Raw genomic sequence first — 21,848 nt, forward strand, 5'->3', positions numbered from 1 at the left:
TAACGCCAATATTTAAAAAGGGCTCTAGAGGTGATCCCAGCAATTACAGATCGGTAAGTCTAACATCAGTACCGGGCAAATTAGTTGAAACAATAGTAAAGAATAAAATTGTCAGACATGTAGAAGAACATAACTAAAGTCAACATGGTTTCCATAAAGGGAAATCATGTCTTACTAATCTATTCAAGTTCTTTGAAGGAGTCAACAAACATGTGAACAAGGGGGATCCAGTGGATATAGTGTACTTAGATTTCCAGAAAGCTTTTGACAAGGTCCCTCACCAGAGGCTCTTACGTAAATTAAGTTGTCATGGGATAAGAGGGAAGATCCTTTCATGGATTGAAAACTGGTTAAAAGACAGAAAACAAAGGATAGGAATAAGTGGTAAATTTTCAAAATGGAGAGGGATAACCAATGGTGTTCCCCAAAGGTCAGTTCGAGGACTAATCCTATTCAACTTACTCATAAATGATCTGGAGAAAGGGGTACACAGTGAGGTGGCCAAGTTTGCAGATGATACTAAACTACTCAAGATAGTTAAGACTAAAGCAGACTGTGAAGAACTTCAAAAAGATCTCACAAAACTAAGATTGGGCAACAAAATGGCAAATAAAATTTAATGTGGATAAATGTAAAGTAATGCACATTGGAAAAAATAACCCCAACTATACATACAATGTGATGGGGGCTAATTTAGCTACAACTAATCAGGAAAGAGATCATGGCATCATCGTGGACAGTTCTCTGAAGATGTCCATGCAGTTTGCAGTGGCAGTCAAAAAAGCAAACAGGATGTTAGGAATCATTAAAAAAGGGATAAAGAATAAGATGGAGACTGTTATTGTCCTTATATAAATCCATGATATGCCCCCATCTTGGATACTGCTTACAGATGTGATCTATTCATCTCAAAAAAAATATACTGGCATTAGAAAAAGTTCTGAAAATGGCAACTAAAATGATTAGTGGTTTGGAACAGGTCCCGTATGAGGAGAGAATAAAGAGGTTAGGACTTTTCAGCTTGGAAAAGAGGAGACTATAGAGGGATAAGATAGAGGTATATAAAATCATGAGTGATGTGGAGAAAGTGAATAAGGAGAAGTTATTTACTTGTTCCCATAATATAAGACTAGGGGGCATCAAATGAAATTAATGGGCAGCAGGTTTAAAACAAATAAAAGGAAGTTCTTCACACAGCGCACAGTCAACCTGTGGAACTCCTTTCCTGAGGAAGTTATGGAGGCTAGGACTATAACAGGGTTTAAAACTGAACTAAATAAATTCATGGAGGTTAAATCCATTAATGGCTGTTTGCCAGGATGGGTAAGGAATGGTGTCTCCAGCCTCTGTTTGTGAAAGGGTGGCGGTGGATGGCAGGAGAGAGATCAGTTGATCATTACCTATTAAGTTCACTCCCTCTGGGACACCTGGCATTGGCCACTGTCGGCAGACAGGTTGCTGGGCTGGATGGACCTTTGGTCTGACCCAGTATAGCCGTTCTTATGTTCTTATGGTCTGCTGTTGAAGCTTGCAGTATCTCCTGTGGTAAGATGCAGAGGCTTTTAGACCCTTGTTCATGAAACTGTATTTTGACAGGGACAGCCTTGCCAATAATTGCCCAATTTTCAATGTACTTTTATGTGGGAAGACTAAGCCAAAAAAGCTCACTAGCTTTTTGTGAAATCATAGGGTTTGTTGCTGTTTTTAGCAACTTTCCAACCTCAGCTCTCTTCCACTAGAGAATGCTACTATCTTACTATCTTGCTGGGAGGGCTGAAAGCTTGCAGCCTATGCTTCTCTTAGCTGCAGCCTACCCCCAGATGTCCAACTTCATGTCTCCTGTCCAACAGCAGCAACACACAGCACCAAAGAGTTAAGGGGCCTGTGAGAGGCGGGGGAAGGTTCTTGGTCATGTGAAGACTACAGACAGAAGAATGCAAGTTCTATCACTGGGACTTGGGGAGAGGAAAGAAGGCATTGCTGGGGTAGCCCCTGATTGTATGGGGAAATGGGGTGTCCCTAGCTTCCAGAAGAAAAGAGGTGAGGGATGAACCTAGTTGGTAGATTAAGGATGTTTGGTAGGGGCTAGTTGCTGGAAGAGAGGTAGGATGGATGGGGAGGGATCAAAACCCACCTGGTGACAGGAAAAAATGGATAGAAGGAGAGAGTTGAAAGGCCAGAGGAAATGACAGACAATGCAGGGGTAGGTAGCTCCAGAACCTCTGGAGGAAAAGAAAGGTAGAGGAGATGGAATTTTCCCCTTCCCTATGGTTGCTAGGGAACTGTTCAGGGGAAAGGAGAGAATAAAGGGAAAAAGCTAGAGGCTCGGTTGGGGAGAAAGACAGAGATATTGGAGAGTGGGGTAGAATTAGAGATAGCAAAAGCAAAGAGGAGAGGGTAGTGGATGCTGTAAAGTGGGAATGGTTAGGGTTCAGTGAAGAGACAGAGGAGAAAAACAGTGGAGGAGATATGATAAAGGAGCAAAAACAGAAAAGAGATGGAGAAAATCAAACATAGGTAGATGGTGCTGCCTGAACAAGAGCCCTTTCTGGCATCCATTACCTAAGGTAGGCTCGTTCTTTCTTTTGTTCAATAGGGAAGGGTCAGGTCATATTGTTTGGAATTTAAATAGTTCCGGATTGGAAAAAAATGTGCAAGGGGGAAAACCTGACCATTCGTTCTAGGTTTGGCATTCCAAACATTTTCACCAAATTCTTCTGCTTTTGGTCTCCTGTGTCTTGCATACTGAACTTCTGGTCTCCTTTGTTTTTCATTCTGAACCTCTGTATCAGTATGAATGATCTGAAATACTAGTGTCTGACCAGGACATTGTTTACCTGAAACCACTGAGGCATAAATAGAAACATTGTTGAAGGTTGCCCATTTCCCCTCCCTATTATTTTAACAGGAGAATTCAGTCTACAGTTTGTACCCTTTCAGAGTAACCATGGCTACCATCCATCTGGCATATAGTAGCAACTTCTTATCTACCACAGCCTGCCCCCGTAGCTTGGTTTCCTGTACCAGCCTCCCCTGCTTGATCTCCTGCCCACCTGTCTTCCTCTCCAGACATACACCTATACGTCTGTTAGTCTGTAAGGTACCACAGGACTCTTTTCTGCTTTTACAGATCCAGACTAACACGGCTACCCCTCTGTCACTTTCCAGACATTGTGACACTTCTCTCTTCAGTCCTCCAGTTGTCTCTATCACTGAGGTCCTCCCTCACTTAATTTGCCTATGGGTCTTTTTTCTTTTCTTATCTTCTTTATTCCTATTTTATATGGATAGGAGGTGGAAACTATTCTCAGATGTGGACAGTTATCTGTACTTTATCTGTCCAGATTAGCTTCTTGTACCTGAAGACCACTTGTGAACTTCTGCTGGTGTAGAATGCAGCTGCTTGCTTGCATATTTAATTTATGAGTGCAATTTAGGGTTTGATTTTTATCTATAAAGCTTTATGGTTTGTCCCTGCAAATTTTACAAACTGCTGCTCTTAGTATTGTCTTCCAACAGTTGAGGTAACTGGGGCAATTGAGGCAACCTTCCCTTCAGGGGTTGGTGAGAAGAACCCAAACTTTTGGGCATAACGAAAGACTTGTCACTCTATTCAGGCTCTCTTTGAGGAAGGGGTTGAGTATGGAGGGTCTGTTTAGTTCCTCTACCCCATTAGATAAAGGAACTGTTACTTATGTCTTTTTTAGAGATATTAAGTTAACATGGATTGTTTTTGTTTTGTTTTAATTGTGTGTATGGCAATACAACTAAATTGCTCATAAAAGATTAATAAATCAAAGAAATATTTTGCCATGTAGATTAGAACTGTGATCTCTGATATGGATTAGAGCTGTCAATAGTTCCAGTTTTTCTTTGCAGTAATGATATAACTTGAAAAATACTAGAGGTTTAACATCAAGCTTTTCCAATGTAGAGTAAAGATAGGAACCACCACAGGAAACCAATGTGGCTCCACAAGGAGTTTATCTAAAAGGCATACATACCTGAAATGGAAGAAGGGACATGTCACCAAGGAAGTCTACATGGGAATAGTGCGAGTATGTAGGGACAAAAATCAGGAAATCCAAGACAAGGAATGAGTAACAGCTGGCAACAAATATTAGAGACAGCAAGAAGAAGTTCTACAAATATGTTGGACATGAAAGAAAGATCAGGGCTGGTCTGGGTCCACTGCCCAATGGAGACGGTGAGCTGGCAATGGAAGATAAGAAGGCGGAACTGCTTAATGCCTACTTTCTTTCAGTCTTTTAACACATAAAATAACATATGACCAGATGATTAGCAAAGTTATCATAGAAAATAAAGGGCAGGAGGTGACTGTATGAGTCTAAGAATAAAATCTATCATAGTTTAAAGAAGGGCCTTAACTGTATCAAATTGACTTTGAAAAATATAATCTCTATAGTGCATTCAACTGTGGACTAAATTTCAAGGAAAAATTCTTTCTAAACAATGTTTTTAAAATATAAATTAAAATATGTTATTAGAGCCAAGTGAAAAATGATCAGCTAATAATTTATCTGATAAATTTTGCTCCTTTTTTTCTATTGTGACTTATTAGGGAACATCTTATGAATTTCTCAGATGTATTTATTTTAAATTATTCACTAAGATCCAGATTGTGCCTGACCTTTTTGAAGGTGTGCAGTATGGATGGAAGATGTAAGGAACCTTCTATTCCTCCTCTAGCACCTGTTATGGCTCACATAAAAGTAGGCAGAAATGAAGCCCTGTGCTCTGGTTCCTCCAGCTAACATGTATGCACAACCCAGCAGAGCTGTCCAGCTGCTGGGGAGAGTAAACTCCACCCAAAGGAGTAAAGTAATGGCTGCACCACTTCTGTGCATTTGAGATCAGAATGCCTTTTAAAGTGCACAAAGGTACACAGAGACTCCATGGGGCATATTCTCTGCTGGTGTAAATTGACATAGCTCCATTGGTTTCACCATTGGAGGATGTGCCCCATATCTGTTGTTCCACCTCTTTGGGGCAGAGCTTACTTGCCGCTTCCTGAACTTCTCCCCAGTGCTCCTCGAGAGGTTCCTTACTGTGGACTGTTCTTAAATGTCACATTCAATCCCTGAATAATTTTAGTGAATAACTCTTGGTCTCTTGTTTGTATACATAGAGCACACTATAGCTGATATTGAAATTTGAATGATGATTAGTTTTGATTGGACTGATAGGTAACATAGTATACATCGGCTCCCTGCTTAGAAGAATTTAATCTGGTTGCTGGGGTGAATGCTTGCACTGAGAAGTTCAAAATTCACTTCAAATTCACTGTCACTATTCCTGCCAGTACACTTGTTAGAACATTCATGAAAACAAAACACAAAGCGGGCAAAAACACAGTCAGTGTGTGTGCGCTTAAAAGTAAATGAGTATTTGTTGAAAACTTTGTGCACTATTCATCTAGCGTTAATATTTATTTTGTTGAACTTGTCACTCCACAAATCTTCATGCCTCGAATTCCTGTATAAATCTGTGTGTAGCTATTTTTTCGTATCACTTTTCGTCTTGCATAAGCTGCTCAGCACTAGTGCTCATAGTAAGGGGCATCATCCCATTACACCTTATATCTACGGTAGATTTCAGCAATATTAATCATTATGCACCAATTTTATATGTTGCCTTATCGGTCAAGGTTGCTCAAACATGGGAGCTCTTTTTTTTCCTACCTCTGCCCAGGAAAATGAGAAGGACTGATTCTCTGCTGTGTGCTTCAGAATTCAGAATTTCATTGGGTTAACAGGGTTACCGTTCCCAACTCAACTGTCAATCTCAGTCCTTTGGAACATCAGGTTCCACAGGTCAACCCATAGCTTGTTAAGCCATTTCAGTAGTCCAGAAGTAACAGACATTTAGTTAAAATCTTTATGCTGTACAACTTTCATTACATTTTATCTGTTTCTCTAAATTCCTTTTTAATATCACTGCCCTCTAACAGCATACAATGCTCTAAGCATGATTAGAAATATCTTATACCTCTCCCCACTGCAACCAATTGACCTCCAAACAGCAACAAGAGAGATCTGGAAAATAACCTCTCTCAAATTCAAACTCGTATTGTAAGTCTGAGTTCTTCCTGGAGCTGGAAGTCACAGTAAAAGGTCAGAGCATTGATATAACATATGTTAGTGAACTGTACCTCGTGTTAGCCCAAAACCTGTAGTGCTTGGGTAAAAGGAGTGATAAAACATCTATGAAAACTTTCCTATCAATATACTCGTTATGTGGGAAGGATGCTTTTGTGATGATACAGAGAATCAAAGTAGTTATTCACAGATTCATTTTTGGTCTGACAATCAATTAATGACCTACAGGTCACGGAACTCTATTTTTAATACCTCCTTATCTCTAAGCAGCTTAGTATAGTGATGGCCTTTTGGTCTTCCAAAAAAAAAAAGTCAAGTGTCAAAGAAATTTATACTGGGGATTTGAAAAAGCTGTGAGTCTTCTGTTAGAGCAGGAAAGCTTTGATTAATTTTGATATATTTTCATTGAAGACAGCATAAAACTATTGAATATAGGAATGTGTCTAAGTATCTTGCCTAGTGGCAAAGTGAATAATTCTCTACACAGCTATTATTTTGATTCTTGCAGCCAGTATTTACTTCATGGTTCAGCAGATGTATGTGGAAGCAGCACTTTGAGCTTAATATGGTGTAATGCTAGTAAACCAAATACCAGCTCTCGCCAAGGCTGCATTAACTCAGAACTAACTAACTAACTGACAAACTACTAGCTGGAAATCAAACCAGCTCACCTATGTTAGTTGTGTTCAAAATCAGTATTAGTCTTATAAGAATGTATTTAGAATTTAGACTCTATGAAATGCTTGGTAGTTGCTGCATGCATTAATCTCACTGGTGATGTCTGTAATCCATACTATAAGGTAAAATGTTTGTTTCATAATTGTAAAAATGCTTGCTCTGAACTGGTGAACTCAGATGGGAAGAGTACCCCTCTCCGCCCCTGCCCAGCAATGGAAGACTATCATAAATTAAGTGGTCTATCATAGGACAAAATTTTAATTGCCACATTCAAACGTGGAGAAGTATATGGAATCATAGAATCGTAGAACTGGAAGGGACCTCTAAAGGTCATCTAGTCCAGTCCCCTGCACTCATGGCAGGACTAAGTATTATCTAGAGCATCCCTGACAGGTGTTTGTCTAACCTGCCACGAACTCCCTAGGCAATTTATTCCAGTGCTTAACCACTCTGACAGTTAGGAAGTTTTTCCTAATGTCCAATCTAAACTTGTCCCATTGCTTCTTGTCCTATCCTCAGAGGTTAAGGACAACAGTTTAGCTCCCTCCTCCTCCTCTGTGTAACAACTTTTTATGTACTTGAAACTATTATCATGTTCCATCTCAATCTTCTCTTCTCCAGACTAAACAAACTCAATTTTGTCAATCTTCCCTCATCGGTCATATTTTCTAGATCTTTAATCATTTTTGTTGCTCTTATCTGGACTTTCTCCAATTTGTTCCCGTCTTTCCTGAAATATGGTACCCAGAACTGGAAACAATACTCCAGCTGAGATCTAATCAGAACAGAGTAGAGCGGAAGAATTACTTCTCTTGTCTTGCTTACAACACTTCTGCTCATATATCCCAGTCTTATGTTTACTTTTTTTGCAACAGTGTTGCACTGTTGAGTTGTATTTAGCTTGTCATCCACTGTAAACTCCAGATCCCTTTGTGCAGTACTTCTTCCTAGGCAGTCATTTCCCTTTTTGTATGTGTGCAACTGATTGTTCCTTCCTAAGTGGAGTATTTTGCATTTGTCCTTATTGAATTTCATCCTATTTATTTCAGGCCATTTCTCCAGTTCATCCATATCATTTTGAATTTTAATCCTACTTTCCAAAACACTTGCCAAGCCCTCCCAGCTTGGTATTTTCCACAGACTTAATAAGTGTACTCTTTATGCCATTATCCAAATCATTTATGAAGATATAGAACAGAACCAAACCCAGAACTGATCCCTGCTGGACCCCACTTAATATATCTTCCAGCTTGATGGTGAACCACTGATAACTATTCTCCGGGAATGATTTTCCAACCAGTTATGCACCCACCTTATATAGCTCCATCTAGGTTGCATTTCCATAGTTTGTTTATGAGAAGGTCCTGTGACATAGTGTCAAAAGCCTTACTAAAGTCAAAATATACCACATCTACCACTTCCCTCCTATTCATAAGGTTTGTTACCTTGTCAATGAAAACTACTAGTTGCAGAAGGCCTTGTCCAATTGGTGTGAATGCTGGAAGAGGGAAATAAAAAGAGCTAACATGAAGATTCTTCATCTCTCTGCTGTTAGCTACACCCTTGCAGGAGTCCAAAGAAATAAAAAAGCAGAAGATCCCCAAGGTCCACCTAGTTTAAGCACTGAAAAGACATTCCTTGCTGACAGATTACTAAATCTCTCTGACCTTTTGAATTACAGACTGTAAATCATTTTGTGCATATTTCTGTTTCCTAGTTAATAAACCTTTAGTTAGTTTATTACAGGATTGGCTACAGGCATTGTCTTTGGTGTCAGATCTAAGGTACAAATTGATCGTGGGTAAGCAACTGGTCTCTTGGGCCTGGAAGCAACCTGAATATTTTGTCATTTTTGGTGACCACATTTATCACTAAGTGACCATTTATCACTAAGTCCAGCTTGCCTGGGTGTTAAGATTGGAGACCCCAAAGTGACTGTCTTGACTCCATGGTAAGACTGTTATAGAGGTCCAGGAATTCACATTTGTTGCTGGGTTGGTGAAATTTAATTATAATACATGCCGCCTATTTGGCAGTCTGCCCTCGTGTTGGCATTCTTGGTCGTCAGCCACTCCAGAGAGCATGAAACATGAGATAGATGGTTGTGTGGGTTTTTTTTTTGTTTGTTTTTTTCAGTATTCTACAGTGGACCTTGTTGGTAGACTGCAAAGTGGCACTGACCATCAGGGTTTCCTTCCAATCTTGGTTGCTATTTTGCCAGATATTGAAGATTTGTGGGAGAGACCAGAAAAGATTGGGTTTGACTAAAGGGCTAATGTCATCTTCAAGGTGGCCTAAAATTTAAATTTGTAAAATCTGAAAAGAAACTCACTCCATTGATTGGTTGCCCCAAAAGAGCATAAATGACAAGAAAATGAGCATTTAATATTATTTCATTTTTAATAATCAGAGCTGTCCTTGGTAAAATAGATAAATGCATGTTTGTGTACAACATATAATTTCTAAGTTCAAAGTTATTTTTTCAATAATACAAAATTTTAGCTGCTTATCTGACTTGAAAGCAATCCAACTCTCCTGACTGCAATCTCAGTCTCTCTTTCTTAGAAGGAAGCCAGTTAGCTGTATGACCCTTCTTCCCCCTAATGAGAAGGCCTCAAGCTATCCTTCTTCCTCTGGGTGGTTTTGAAGTGGGGAGGACAGATATAGCTTTCTTCATCATGACAGCTTCTCTGATGCGGACCAGGAATACCTGGTCCTTCCCTTCCTTATATAGTGTGTGATGCTCTGCACTTCAGCACCCTCTATTCAAATGGGTACCAACAAACTGAAAATCATACTTCCATTTGAGAGAGTGGACCCACTGGTGTTGCAAGTAATATCTAAGATTACTGAAAAAGATGAAAGAAAAGATTAGTTAAACACAAATAATTCGTACATCACATAGAATTTATGGGTATTTACCTACTGCAAATTGTTTATGTTCACAGTGTCATCAGATGAGATTTTAAAGTTAAATACTAGACTAGGAGTGTTCAAACAGGAGTTCCTACAGCTTTTACATTTCCTGTACAAGAATTATGCTTGACAGACTACTAGGTTGCCTTGCACAAAGCTGCCCTATGCCTTATGAATTGTAATTGATGAGTCAGATCCCAGTTTTGATTGCTCTCATAGAATCAGTTAGTTGTTTCTGTTTGTGTGTTATCACCTTATCTGATTCCACCTTACTAGATATCTAGAATTTTTAAAACATTTTCAAGAAAATGGGAAGCACCACCACTCAGTACAACACAGCTTTTCAGTGGTGGTTCCTGGACCAGAGGGAAATAAACTGAAATGAAACTATTGAATATCTCCTCTTCTGTCCCACCAATGTCTTCTCTGCTGTTGTTGACTCTTAGGATCACTTTTACCCTCTTTTACACCTTGTCTCTCTCACACCAGTGGCTGTCCAAAAATCATCCCCCTGCAACCTTGATCACCCTGACAAGGTTTCTCCTCAGGCTATTATGCTGAGGTAGGTTGTGGTCAGGAACTGTTATTGCTGCATAATCTGCACTTCTCATTAGGAAACGGATATTATGTCACCCTCCACATTGCTCAGCTGAGTCTGACTGAGAGGGAGTAGCAACTGCTTCCAGAATGCTGCTGCTTTGATTGCTGTGCAGAGCCCAGCTGCACTGCTTCAGTCACACAATCCACAGAAAGGTGGCCAGAACATGGGGATTTTTTGGTGCATGTACCAGCTTAGGTATCTCCTGCATGTACTAGGTTAGGTTTCTGTGAAACTGAGCTGCTGATGGGGTGGGGGGCAATTGCCAAGGAGCCTGGGCGATTTAAAAGGGCCCGAGGCCCGGCCGCTGCCACGGTAGTGGCAGTGGTGGCCAGGAGCCCCAGGCCCTTTTAAATCACCTGGGTGGGTCACAGGGCTCCTAGATTCATGCAGCCACTCCAGGGCTGGGTCCCTGATGGCTGGTGCAGGGTTGGTCCCAGAAGAGACCGGAGGTTCCAGAAGTGACAGATTCGTCACTTCTGCCCTGGGCTCTGCCCTCCCCCGACCTTCCCAAGGACGGCCCTGGGGCCTGGAATTCCTGTCGGTGGGCCTGCTACCAAATAAACTTATGTCTAGGTTACAACGGATGAAAGTGTCCACATCTAAGTCAATTAGAATTTTTTTCATCAGCGACTGTATCAAATGCTTTACCAAAGTCTAGATTTATCACATCTGCTTCATTCCATTCTTCCAATGAGTCTGTTCCAGCTCCAATTTCTATTACTCTAAACCATTCCTTATTTACTATATTAAATTCAAGTGGCTGTGGTTTCTAGGTCCAAGCTTCCTATTACACTTAGTTTGGACTCCATTGCTTCCATCAGTCTTGGACTGATGCAGAGGGGGAAATAGTCTGTAGGTAGTCAGGCCAAAGTGCATTAAAGACTTTGAATATGAGGACTACACCTTAACCTGAATCTAATATGGGATGGGGTAATGTGTGAAGGACAACTGTCTCTCATTGTAGGTGCCTCAGCTTTGAAGCTACACAGCTAATGGAATGACTTTGTAATCAGTTAACATTGCCTCATAATGCACCACCTTTCTACTGCATAAATTGCAAATGGGCGGCTGGATGAATAAATTTGGTTTAATGTGACACACTGTACAAAGGGCCTTGGTGATAATGTCCTCTCCCACGGTTATGTTTGTTGATACCTTTTTAGATGTAAAGTTTGTGTTTCACTATAATTCTAAACTTTAAGTATTAGCATTTACAATTCTTGACTGGTGAGGAACAGCACATTCATAATTTTTTTGATTAAGTTCTTTGTGATCATACCCCCTCTCTTTACTCCCGTGAGTAATGTGTGCTCAATCCTAGGTCTATTGAGGCTCTTCACCCTGCAGGCAACTGTCACAGGGAAGAACAGATATGTAACTGTTACAGGTTAAATGATATGATATGATTTTTTCCCAAGAAAATAAAAAGGTCTCTTCCAGAAGGCAAATTGCAATATGAATTGTAAAGTGATGACATATTATTCCCCTTCCTTATGATTTTTGGAGTTCAGGGAAAAGTTATGGCAAGGACATAACCCAGTGATCTTAATCTTTTTATGTGGAAATATTGTTATCTAATAAACTGCTAAATATACATTTCATAATAATGTAATGTACGCACTGTAACTGCTGTGCTAGACATTGATGCTTTGGTACTCTAAACAGGATTGTTTCACTTTTGTGTAGAACTCTGTCGGAAAAATCCCAAATGTACAACCATTTAACAAAGTACTTGAAGTGTTCTCTGGTAAATAACATACTCAGCATTAGCTAGAAATATATCCCTGTCACTAAAGAATAATTGTATTTCTAATTACAAATATTTTAAATGCGCCAATTTATCAGTACAGACAATATGCTCTTGAATTAGTCACCTAACCGATTCATGAGGCGTGTGTGTGTGTGTGTGTGTGTGTATGTGTGTGTGTGTGTGTGTGTATATATATATAAAACACCTACCACTCAGCGCACCTGAAATGATTCTAGCAACACAATATTCAGTCCTTATGCTAATTTCTAAATTTGCTATAACTTTACACCACTATTTATTGTTGAAAAAATGATGCTTTTTAATCCACTGCCATTGAGATGTATTGAGTGTCGTTTACTAAAATTATTACATGTTTTGTATTTTCCGCTGGCAATGGAGAGCAATTAGAGATGTACGGTAAGTAAATATTGCAATATTTGAAATATATAATTGAGCTTTATTCTACTGTTAGGGCTCACAAACTCTGGACCTTAGTAGCTTCTGGATAAGAAACAAGAATTTTCATACGTCCTGTTTCCTTTTCTGTATGTCACTGAAAAACCCTGTGGGTTTCCCTGCATGTTCTCCTTGGGTCCGAATTAGAGCTGTGCAGAACATCGCAAAAAGAACAAGACCTAGCAACTTATGGTGGTCATCAGAGCAGGTGCTAGGCATAAGAAGACTAAGCAACTGCACAGGGCCCCAAGCAGCTCAAGGGTCCCCTTATTCACTTTTTAAATATGTGTTGGGGGAGGGGGATTGTGATGGGGTGGGGAGAACCCATCCAGTGCAGGGTAAGCTCAACCAGTCCTTTGAGCTGCCCTCTGTTTCTAGACAGTGAGACCTAAGGGCTAAAGTTACTAGAGTTGCCCTGATCTGCCGGGCTGTAAGGCCAAGTGCTCAGAGTCATAGAATCATAGAAGATTAGGGTTGGAAGAGACCTCAGGAGGTAATCTAGTCCAACCCCATGCTCAAAGCAGGACTAACACCAACTGAATCATCCCAGCCAGGGCTTTGTCATGCCGGGCCTTAAAAACCTCTAAGGATGGAGATTCCACCACCTCCCTAGGTAACCCATTCCAGTGCTTCACCACCCTCCTAGTAAAATAGTGTTTCCTAATATCCAGCCTATACCTCCCCCACTGCAACTTGGGACCATTACTCCTTGTTCTGTCATGCCAGCACTGAGAACCACCGAGCTCCATCCTCTTTGGAACCCCCCTTCAGGTAGTTGAAGGCTGCTATCAAATCCTCCCTTACTTTTCTCTTCTGCAGACTAAACAAGCCCAGTTCCCTCGGCCTCTCTTCATAAGTCATGTGCCCCAGCCCCCTGTTCATTTTTGTTGCCCTCTGCTGGACTCTTTCCAATTTCTCCACATCCTTTCTGTAGTGGAGGGCTCAAAACTGGATGCAATACTCCAGATATGGCCTCACCAGTGCCAACTAGAGGGGAATAATCACTTCCCTCGATCTGCTGGCAATGCTCCTAATAATGCAGCCCAATATGCCTTTAGCCTTCTTGGCAACAAGGGCACACTGCTGACTCATATCCAGCTTCTCATGCACTGTAATCCCCAGGTCCTTTTCTGCAGAACCGCTACTTAGCTAGTTGGTCCCCAGCCTGTAGCGGTGCATGGGATACTTCTGTCCTAAGTGCAGGACTCTGCACTTGTCCTTGTTGAATCTCATCAGATTTCTTTTTGCCTAATCCTCCAATTTGTCTAGGTCACTATGGACTCTATCCCTACTTTCCAGCATCTGCAAACTTGCTGAGGGTACAATCCATCCTATCATCCAGATCATTAATAAAGATGTTGAACAAAACTGGTCCCAGGACCAGCACCTGGGGCACGCCGCTTGCTACTGGCTGGTAACTATACATTGAGCCATTGCTCACTACCTTTTGCCTGACAATCTAGACAGCTTCCTATCCACCTTATAGTCCATTCATCCAATCCATACTTTTAACTTGCTGGGAAGAATACTGTGGGAGACCATATCAAAAGCTTTGCTAAAGTCAAGATATATCACATCCTCTGCTTTCCTCATATCCGCAGAGCCAGTTATCTCATCATAGAAGGGAATCAGGTTGGTCAGGCATGCCTTGCCCTTGGTGAATCTATGTTGACTGTTCCTGATCACCTTCCTCTCCTCCAAGTGCTTCTATGTAGAGTCAATATAATCACCCTGATCCACAGGGCAGTAGGGTCTCGTGACCTACGTCAATGGGGTAGCTCGTCTCCATTGGACAATGACACCTAGCAGCCTGAGTCTTTAGAGACACCCTGAATTTGCAGGGCAGCATGGCCTAGCGGCCAGAGTCAATAGACTTGTCCTCTGGGGCAGGGTTGTATGGCCTAGTGTCTGGAGTCAACAGAGTAGCCCCTTGAGGTGGAGCTGTGTGGTTTACTGTCCAGTTGGGATGTGTGGACCACCACATGGGGGAGGTGGGGGAGGGCCAAGGTAGGGGAAACCAGGCCTTCCTGCTCCACTGAGTCCCAGCCTAGGGCCCTATCACTGGAGATTGAGTCCATCACTGGGTCAGTGGGGATCCATCTGCAACACGCTGACCATCACTGGGACAATGGCTAACCCCCCGTGCTGCTTCCTACGTCATACTCATGGTAGAGGTCTGTGTGTCTTCAGGGTCTCCAGGTTCCTCGGCTGGTGCAACTCCCTGTAGCTCACACCTCCCTGGGGTGTCCTCAGGTAGCTGGATTTCTGCTTGGGTCTCGGCACCTCTGGCTTCCACAGTCCGGGGCTCCAGCAGTTCCTGGGCTGGAGTTGTCAAGAGGCGTCTTTCCTCTCCAGCAGTCAGCCCAGACTGAGCTGGGCTGCTCCCTCTTATACTGGTGCTACACCTGGAGCATGCCCAGTAGGGATGTGGAGGCATGGCTCCCTCTACCCACAATGAGGAGTTAACCCATCCAGTGTGGGGGGAGTTCACCCCTTCACGGGGGGCCAAAAATATTCCTGCTTAGGGCCTCAATGGGCTAGCACTGCCTCTGCTGGTTACTAATCAATTATATTTTTGGTCAGCGTAGCCAAATCAATTGTTAAGAAATTGAGTGGAATAGAAAGATTATCATAAAATCATACGGGCAATAGTTTCTGTTGCATGCTGTGGAGCACCATTTTGTGATCACAAAGATAATAGTCCTGCCACAGAGAATGAATCAGTTCAGAAAGATGGAATCCTGTGTGAGTTTTCGTGTGTGTGTGCGTGCAAGTGTCTACATTGATAACAAGGAATTGAAAAATCATGTAAAATATGGTCCCAAAAATGTGCAATACATTGGGTTGGTTAGGAAATAACAGACACATATGAAAACCTCACCAGCATTCAGTTTGCAGAATTGCTGATGTATTTCTTCAGTTTACAGAAATTACTATTATGATGGAAACAGGCAACGCAGCAAAAATATTGAATGAGGTGCATACCATAGGAGATGATTTCAGTGAACTTGTAGGTGTAGGCTTTGATGGAACTACTGTAATGAGTGGATGTATTTTTCGAGTTCAGCTATTATCTACCCAGTTGCACTATAAGATCATTGTTCAAGTCACTTCATGATTAGTAAATTCGGTGAGATTATTGCAGTTTGTATTTGTTGTGGTACAATTGCAGAAACTATTGCATTCATCAAGAACTCAGCCAAAAACGTGACTCAGCATTCTAGGAGCAGCTTTGCATGAGACAAGAAAGTGTCAGTGCTGAACCCATGATTAACTTTCTCATTGTGAACAAGAATACTGAAATTGTGAAACAGAGTTTCCAAACTGGAGGTAATCCTTGAATGTTATATTATCCTGTCATAGTCATGCAAAATACATAGGGCCAGATACTTTGTTGAGGTAAATCAGTGTAGCTCTGTTGAAATCAATAGAACTGCACAGATTTACACCATCTGAGGATCTAGCCTATATTCCTAATAGTCTTAAAATTTTTGACAGGCATAAGACTAAGTTGCTGTCTTCTCCTTTATTTTCATAAAAGTTCTGAAATAAATTAGGTTCTCTCTTTTACTTTAGTACGTTTGCTCAGCTGTTAATCATTTCAGTATCCAACTTTAACTCTCTCTGCACAGTATGTGTGATGAACCTGACTTACTAGAATCATCTGTGATTTCTGGCACTAAATAACAGTCACTGGCTCTTCTGAATAACAGAGGTCCTGTCTCTGAGGATTAAAATGGAGTTTCGGCATCTTGTCTGTCAGGAGATAGCATTTTCCTGTTGAGCTTTAGGAAGTAGTATAATCTGAACTGGATGCCCTCCTATTCTGTCAGATGTTGTTTAGGGCACAAACAAGGCTCTGCCATACCTGTCTATTCTGGCTGCTCTTTTCATGTAAATTCCAGCTTGAAGATACACACCCAAACTAGCTCTAATCAAGCCTGAAGTGTAGACATACTCTATATTAAGTCCCATAATTTCTGCACTAGTTCTGAATATCACACTATTTTTCTTTCCTGATTTATATTCAAATGTAGAAGGTAAGTGCTTACCCTGTGCAGGGCAGCATACTGAACTATTCTTTCTAATGGAAGAAAAAGTAAATGTGCACTCTTCCTCAAACATGTCCACTTTGTAAAGGAAAAGCAATCTGTAGCACACTTGCTCTTCAAAACTAAATATCAGGATGATCTTATGTTTGCATTTTTCACAAATACATTTCTTGATTTTATGATTTGGGCCCAGTAACTTATATATAGTAATCTGACTCTCTTATTACTTATTTACAAAAAATGATTCTATTAACAGATTATCATCGATAAAATCATGAACACTGACTAATGGTGTAAAACTGTGTAAAATGCAAACCTCTTTCATTCCAGAAATAGGACAAATGAAATGAATTTATTCCAGCTATCATTGTCTATGTGCGCACATTCTGCTCTCTAAAATTCTCAGCACAAAAATCTCCAGATAGTTTTTAAATGTTATGATTTTTTCAGGATTATCATAAAAGCTCTCTAAACAGATTCTGTTCCTGAAAACAATCAGTGTAAATGTCATGAATTCATGCATGTCTGGGGGCAGGGTGTGTGTTTATTAATGCCTTCTCATAACTATTTACCCCTTCTCATAACACAAGAACTAGGGGTCACCAAATGAAATTAATAGGTAGCAAGTTTGAAAAACAAAAGCAAGTATTTCTTCACACAATGCATAGACAACCTGTGGAACTCTTTGCCAGAGGATGTTGTAAAGGCCAAGACTATAACAGAGTTCAACAAAAAAAAAATAGATAAATTCATAGAGGATAGAGCTGTCAATGGCTACTAGCCAGGATGGGCAGGGATGATGTCCCTAGCCTACATGTTTGCCAGAAGCTAGGAATGGGCAACAGGGAATAGATCACTTGATGATTACCTGTTCTGTTCATTCCCACTGAAGCACCTGGCATTGGCCACTGTCTGAAGACAAGATACTGGGCTAGATAGACCTTTGGTCTGACCCAGTATGTACAGTGCTCAATATTTTGCTCTCCCCTTATTCAGGTCACATGTAAAATCCAGAAACAGCCCCTGACTAAAGTAATGATCTAAGAGAGAACAGTGCTAAATTGTTCCACTGGAATGAAAAACATTGATGGCATGAAATAGATTCTTGTTTCAAAATAAGTGGTGAAGTCCCCTTGTAGCATCATCATTTTTAAGTTCTAAAGAAAATGTCTAATAGTGCTGGTCCTGGACAGTTTGGAACACCTTGGGTATATTGGACTTTAAACCATGTTTAGAAAACAAGTTTGAACACACTTGCAATGTATGTCCAGGTAAACTGGTCTCAAACATAGTTTGGCCTTGACTGCCATTGATAGAACCTAATGTTTTAAATCCATTTTCAAAAAAACAACCCCAGAACATTTGTTACACATAATCTAGGTTCAAATGTGATTTTTTGAAAATATATTTGGCATAGTTTGATGTATCTGACCAGCCAAACTGTGTTTGAAATTGTAGCTACTACTTCAGCTACATGTGAGCTTGAAGCTTCCTGCAGATGTGACCTGATTCACACTTCTTGGAAGTACTGTGTCTTAGTAGCCCTAAAACTGACTCATAGGGCTTTTCTCCAGCCCCACATACTTTGATCCTATTTGTGAGAGAAATGGTGCTGATATGTCTCCTAGTCCTGGTCTACTGTCAAAATACAGTCAGACACACATATATGTAGCCATTATCAGCCTGAAAATTCTCTGCCCTTCCACTCTGATCTACAGTTGACTCAAAAGTCTTACCTTAGACAATGAGCTCCTTCAGGCAGGGTACTGTCCTTCACCGAATGTCTAAAAAACATGTTGCTTATGATATGGTGGAAGGGGTGTGAGCACATCCTTTTTCATACTATTCAACTTTCTATCAACTTACTTGTACACAAGGAGAGCCTTCTTTCTGTGATTGCATAACTTCAATGAGATCTTCCCCAGATAAACTCGTATCTCTGTTAATAATTCAATGTTTTAATTTACTCTAACTTTTGAACCTTTCTTCCCTTTTTCCTGGTCACTGTGGAGAATGAGGAAGCTTATGTGTATTATTTGTTAGAAATGTCACATGCACCTCTGTGTCTCTGTGTGATGTTACCTATCTGAATGAATAGAATTAAATCAAAGGAGGCTGCAAGGGGGACATAAAACCATGGCAATACTAGCATAAGGAATGATAAGGGTCTTTGGAGAAACAAGGTAGAAGCTATTTATTGGGGATAACTCATGTCTGGCTTCAGCTAATCTGGTGAGATATATTATTACCAACCAAAACCTAGCATTAAAGGAACCCTGGGCATAGAAGAGGGTGGCGAATGAGGAGCGGCCAGAGGTCTGACTGAGGAGACAGAGCTGACAGGTTTGCATGAAAAGGCAGGGAGCAAATGCTGTGAACGGGACAGTCTGCTTCTTGACAGAGATGGGGATTAGCTGGGCTGAGGGGAACATAGAAATGTTTGCAAGGAAAGATCAAGGCATAGGTAAGAGGAAATATGTGTATCGGACTCTTTATTGTGTTAACCCATTTTCCTAAATGATGCATTCCCTTCAGGAATTAAATGCTAGTTTCTTTTAGAGATGCTGTTTTTGAGTCACTTTATATAGCTGTCAAGTATCAGAGGGTAGCCGTGTTAGTCTGGATCTGTAAAGGCAGCAAAGAATCCTGTGGCACCTTATAGACTAACAGAGGTTTTGGAGCATGAGCTTTCGTGGGTGAATACCCACTTCCTCAGATGCATGTAATGGAAATATCCAGGGGCAGGTATATATATGTGTGCTAGCAAGCAAGCTAGAGATAACGAGGTCAGTTCAATCAGGGAGGATGAGGCCCTGTTCTAGCAGTTGAGGTGTGAAAACCAAGAGAGGAGAAACTGGTTCTGTAATTGGCAAGCCATTCACAGTCTTTGTTCAATCCTGAGCTGATGGTGTCAAATTTGCAGATGAACTGAAGCTCAGCAGTTTCTCTTTGAAGTCTGGTCCTGAAGTTTTTTTGCTGCAGGATGGCCACCTTAAGGTCTGCTATAGTGTGGCCAGGGAGGTTGAAGTGCTCTCCTACAGGTTTTTGTATATTGCCATTCCTAATGTCTGATTTGTGTCCATTTATCCTTTTCCGTAGAGACTGTCCAGTTTGGCCGATGTACATAGCAGAGGGGCATTGCTGGCATATGATGGCGTATATTACATTGGTGGATGTGCAGGTGAATGAACCAGTGATGGTGTGGCTGATCTGGTTAGGTCCTGTGATGGTGTCGCTGGTGTAGATATGTGGGCAGAGTTGGCATCGAGGTTTGTTGCATGGATTGGTTCCTGAGCTAGAGTTATTATGGTGTGATGTGCAGTTACTGGTGAGAATATGTTTCAGGTTGGCAGGTTGTCTGTGGGCAAGGATTGGCCTGCCACCCAAGGCCTGTGAAAGTGTGGGATCATTATCCAGGATGGGTTGTAGATCCTTGATGATGCGTTGGAGGGGTTTTAGCTGAGGGCTGTATGTGATGGCCAGTGGAGTCCTGTTGGTTTCTCTCTTGGGTTTGTCTTGCAGTAGGAGGCTTCTGGGTACACGTCTGGCTCTGTTGATCTGTTTCCTTATTTCCTCGTGCGGGTATTGTAGTTTTGAGAATGCTTGGTGGAGATTTTGTAGGTGTTGGTCTCTGTCTGAGGGGTTAGAGCAGATGCGGTTGTACCTCAGTGCTTGGCTGTAGACAATGGATCGTGTGATGTGCCCGGGATGGAAGCTGGAGGCATGAAGGTAGGCATAGCGGTCGGTGGGTTTTCGATATAGGGTGGTGTTAATGTGACCATCACTTATTTGCACCGTGGTGTCAAGAAAGTGGACCTCCCGTGTAGATTGGTCCAGGCTGAGGTTGATGGTGGGGTGGAAGCTGTTGAAATCATGGTGGAATTTTTCCAGAGTCTCCTTCCCATGGGTCCAGATGATGAAGATGTCATCAATGTAGCGTAGATAGAGAAGGGGTGTGAGTGGACGAGAGCTGAGGAAGCGTTGTTCCAGGTCGGCCATGAAGATATTGGCATATTGTGGGGCCATGCGGGTGCCCATAGCAGTACCACTGATCTGGAGATATATATTGTCATCAAATTTGAAATAGTTGTGTGTAAGTATAAAGGCACAGAGCTCAGCAGCCAGTTGTGCTGTGGCATCATCAGGGATAGTGTTCCTGACAGCTTGTATTCCATCTGTGTGTGGGATGTTTGTGTAGAGAGCCTCTACATCCATGGTGGCTAGGATGGTGTTTTCTGGGAGGTCACCAATGCATTGTAGTTTCCTCAGGAAATCAGTGGTGTCACGGATTTAGCTGGGAGTGCTGGTGGCATAGGGTCTGAGTAGAGAGTCCATATATCCAGATAGTCCTTCAGTGAGAGTGCCAATGCCCGAGATGATGGGGCGTCCAGGATTTCCGGGTTTGTGGATCTTGGGTAGTAGATAGAATAACCCTGGTCGGGGCTCTAGGGGTATGTTGATTTCTTCTGGTGTTAGTGTAGGGAGTGTCCTGAGTAGATGCTGTAGTTTCTTAGTGTATTCCTCAGTGGGATCTAAGGGAAGTGGCCTGTAGAATTTGGTATTGGAGAGTTGTCTGGCTGCCTCCTTTTGATAGTCAGACCTGTTCATGATGACAACGGCACCTCCTTTATCAGCCTCTTTGATGATAATGTCAGGGTGGTTTCTGAGGCTGTGGATGGCATTGCGTTCTGCACGACTTAGGTTGTGAGGCAAGCGATGTTGTTGTTCCACGATTTCTGCCTGTGCACGCCGGCGGAAGCATTCAATGTATAGGTCCAGGCTGTCATTTCGACCCTCAGGAGGAGTCCATGTGGAGTTCTTTTTCTTGTGCTGTTGGTGGGAGGGCACCTGCGTATCAGTGCACTGTTCAGTGTTGTCCTGGAAGTATTCTTTGAGTCGGAGACGGCGAAAGTAGGCTTCCAGATCGCCACAGAACTGTATCATGTTGGTGGAGGTGGCAGGGCAGAAAGAGAGTCCCCGAGATAGGACAGACTTTTCTTCTGGGCTGAGTGTGTAGTTGGATAGATTGACGATATTGCTGGGTGGGTTAGGGGTACCACTGTTGTGGCCCCATGTGGCAGGTAGGAGTTTAGACAGCTTACAGTCCTTTTTCCTTTGAAGAGAGGTGAAGTGAGTAATGTAGATCTCTGACACCATCAGCTCAGGATTGAACAAAGACTGTGAATGGCTTGCCAATTACAGAACCAGTTTCTCCTCTCTTGGTTTTCACACCTCAACTGCTAGAACAGGGCCTCATCCTCCCTTATTGAACTGAC

The 21,848-nt window shown here is 41.7% G+C and overlaps 1 protein-coding gene and 1 long non-coding RNA gene across 2 annotated transcripts in view; one reads left to right on the forward strand and one right to left on the reverse strand.

Moving 5' to 3' along the window:
* Positions 1-20,804, reverse strand: part of LOC127045199 (uncharacterized) — a 226,611-nt gene extending 205,807 nt beyond the window's left edge. Inside the window, exon 1 of the mRNA XM_050941039.1 lies at positions 19,228-20,804. Coding sequence (XP_050796996.1) covers positions 19,369-20,787 — 1,419 coding nt within the window. The 5' untranslated portion in view covers positions 20,788-20,804 and the 3' untranslated portion in view covers positions 19,228-19,368. The remainder of the gene's footprint in view (positions 1-19,227) is intronic.
* The window catches only part of LOC127045461 (uncharacterized), a 159,248-nt gene that overhangs the window by 54,340 nt on the left and 83,060 nt on the right, over positions 1-21,848 (forward strand). The window lies entirely within an intron of this gene.

The sequence above is a fragment of the Gopherus flavomarginatus genome, chromosome 2 (assembly GCF_025201925.1).
Source record: "Gopherus flavomarginatus isolate rGopFla2 chromosome 2, rGopFla2.mat.asm, whole genome shotgun sequence".
Classification (NCBI taxonomy): domain Eukaryota; kingdom Metazoa; phylum Chordata; order Testudines; family Testudinidae; genus Gopherus; species Gopherus flavomarginatus.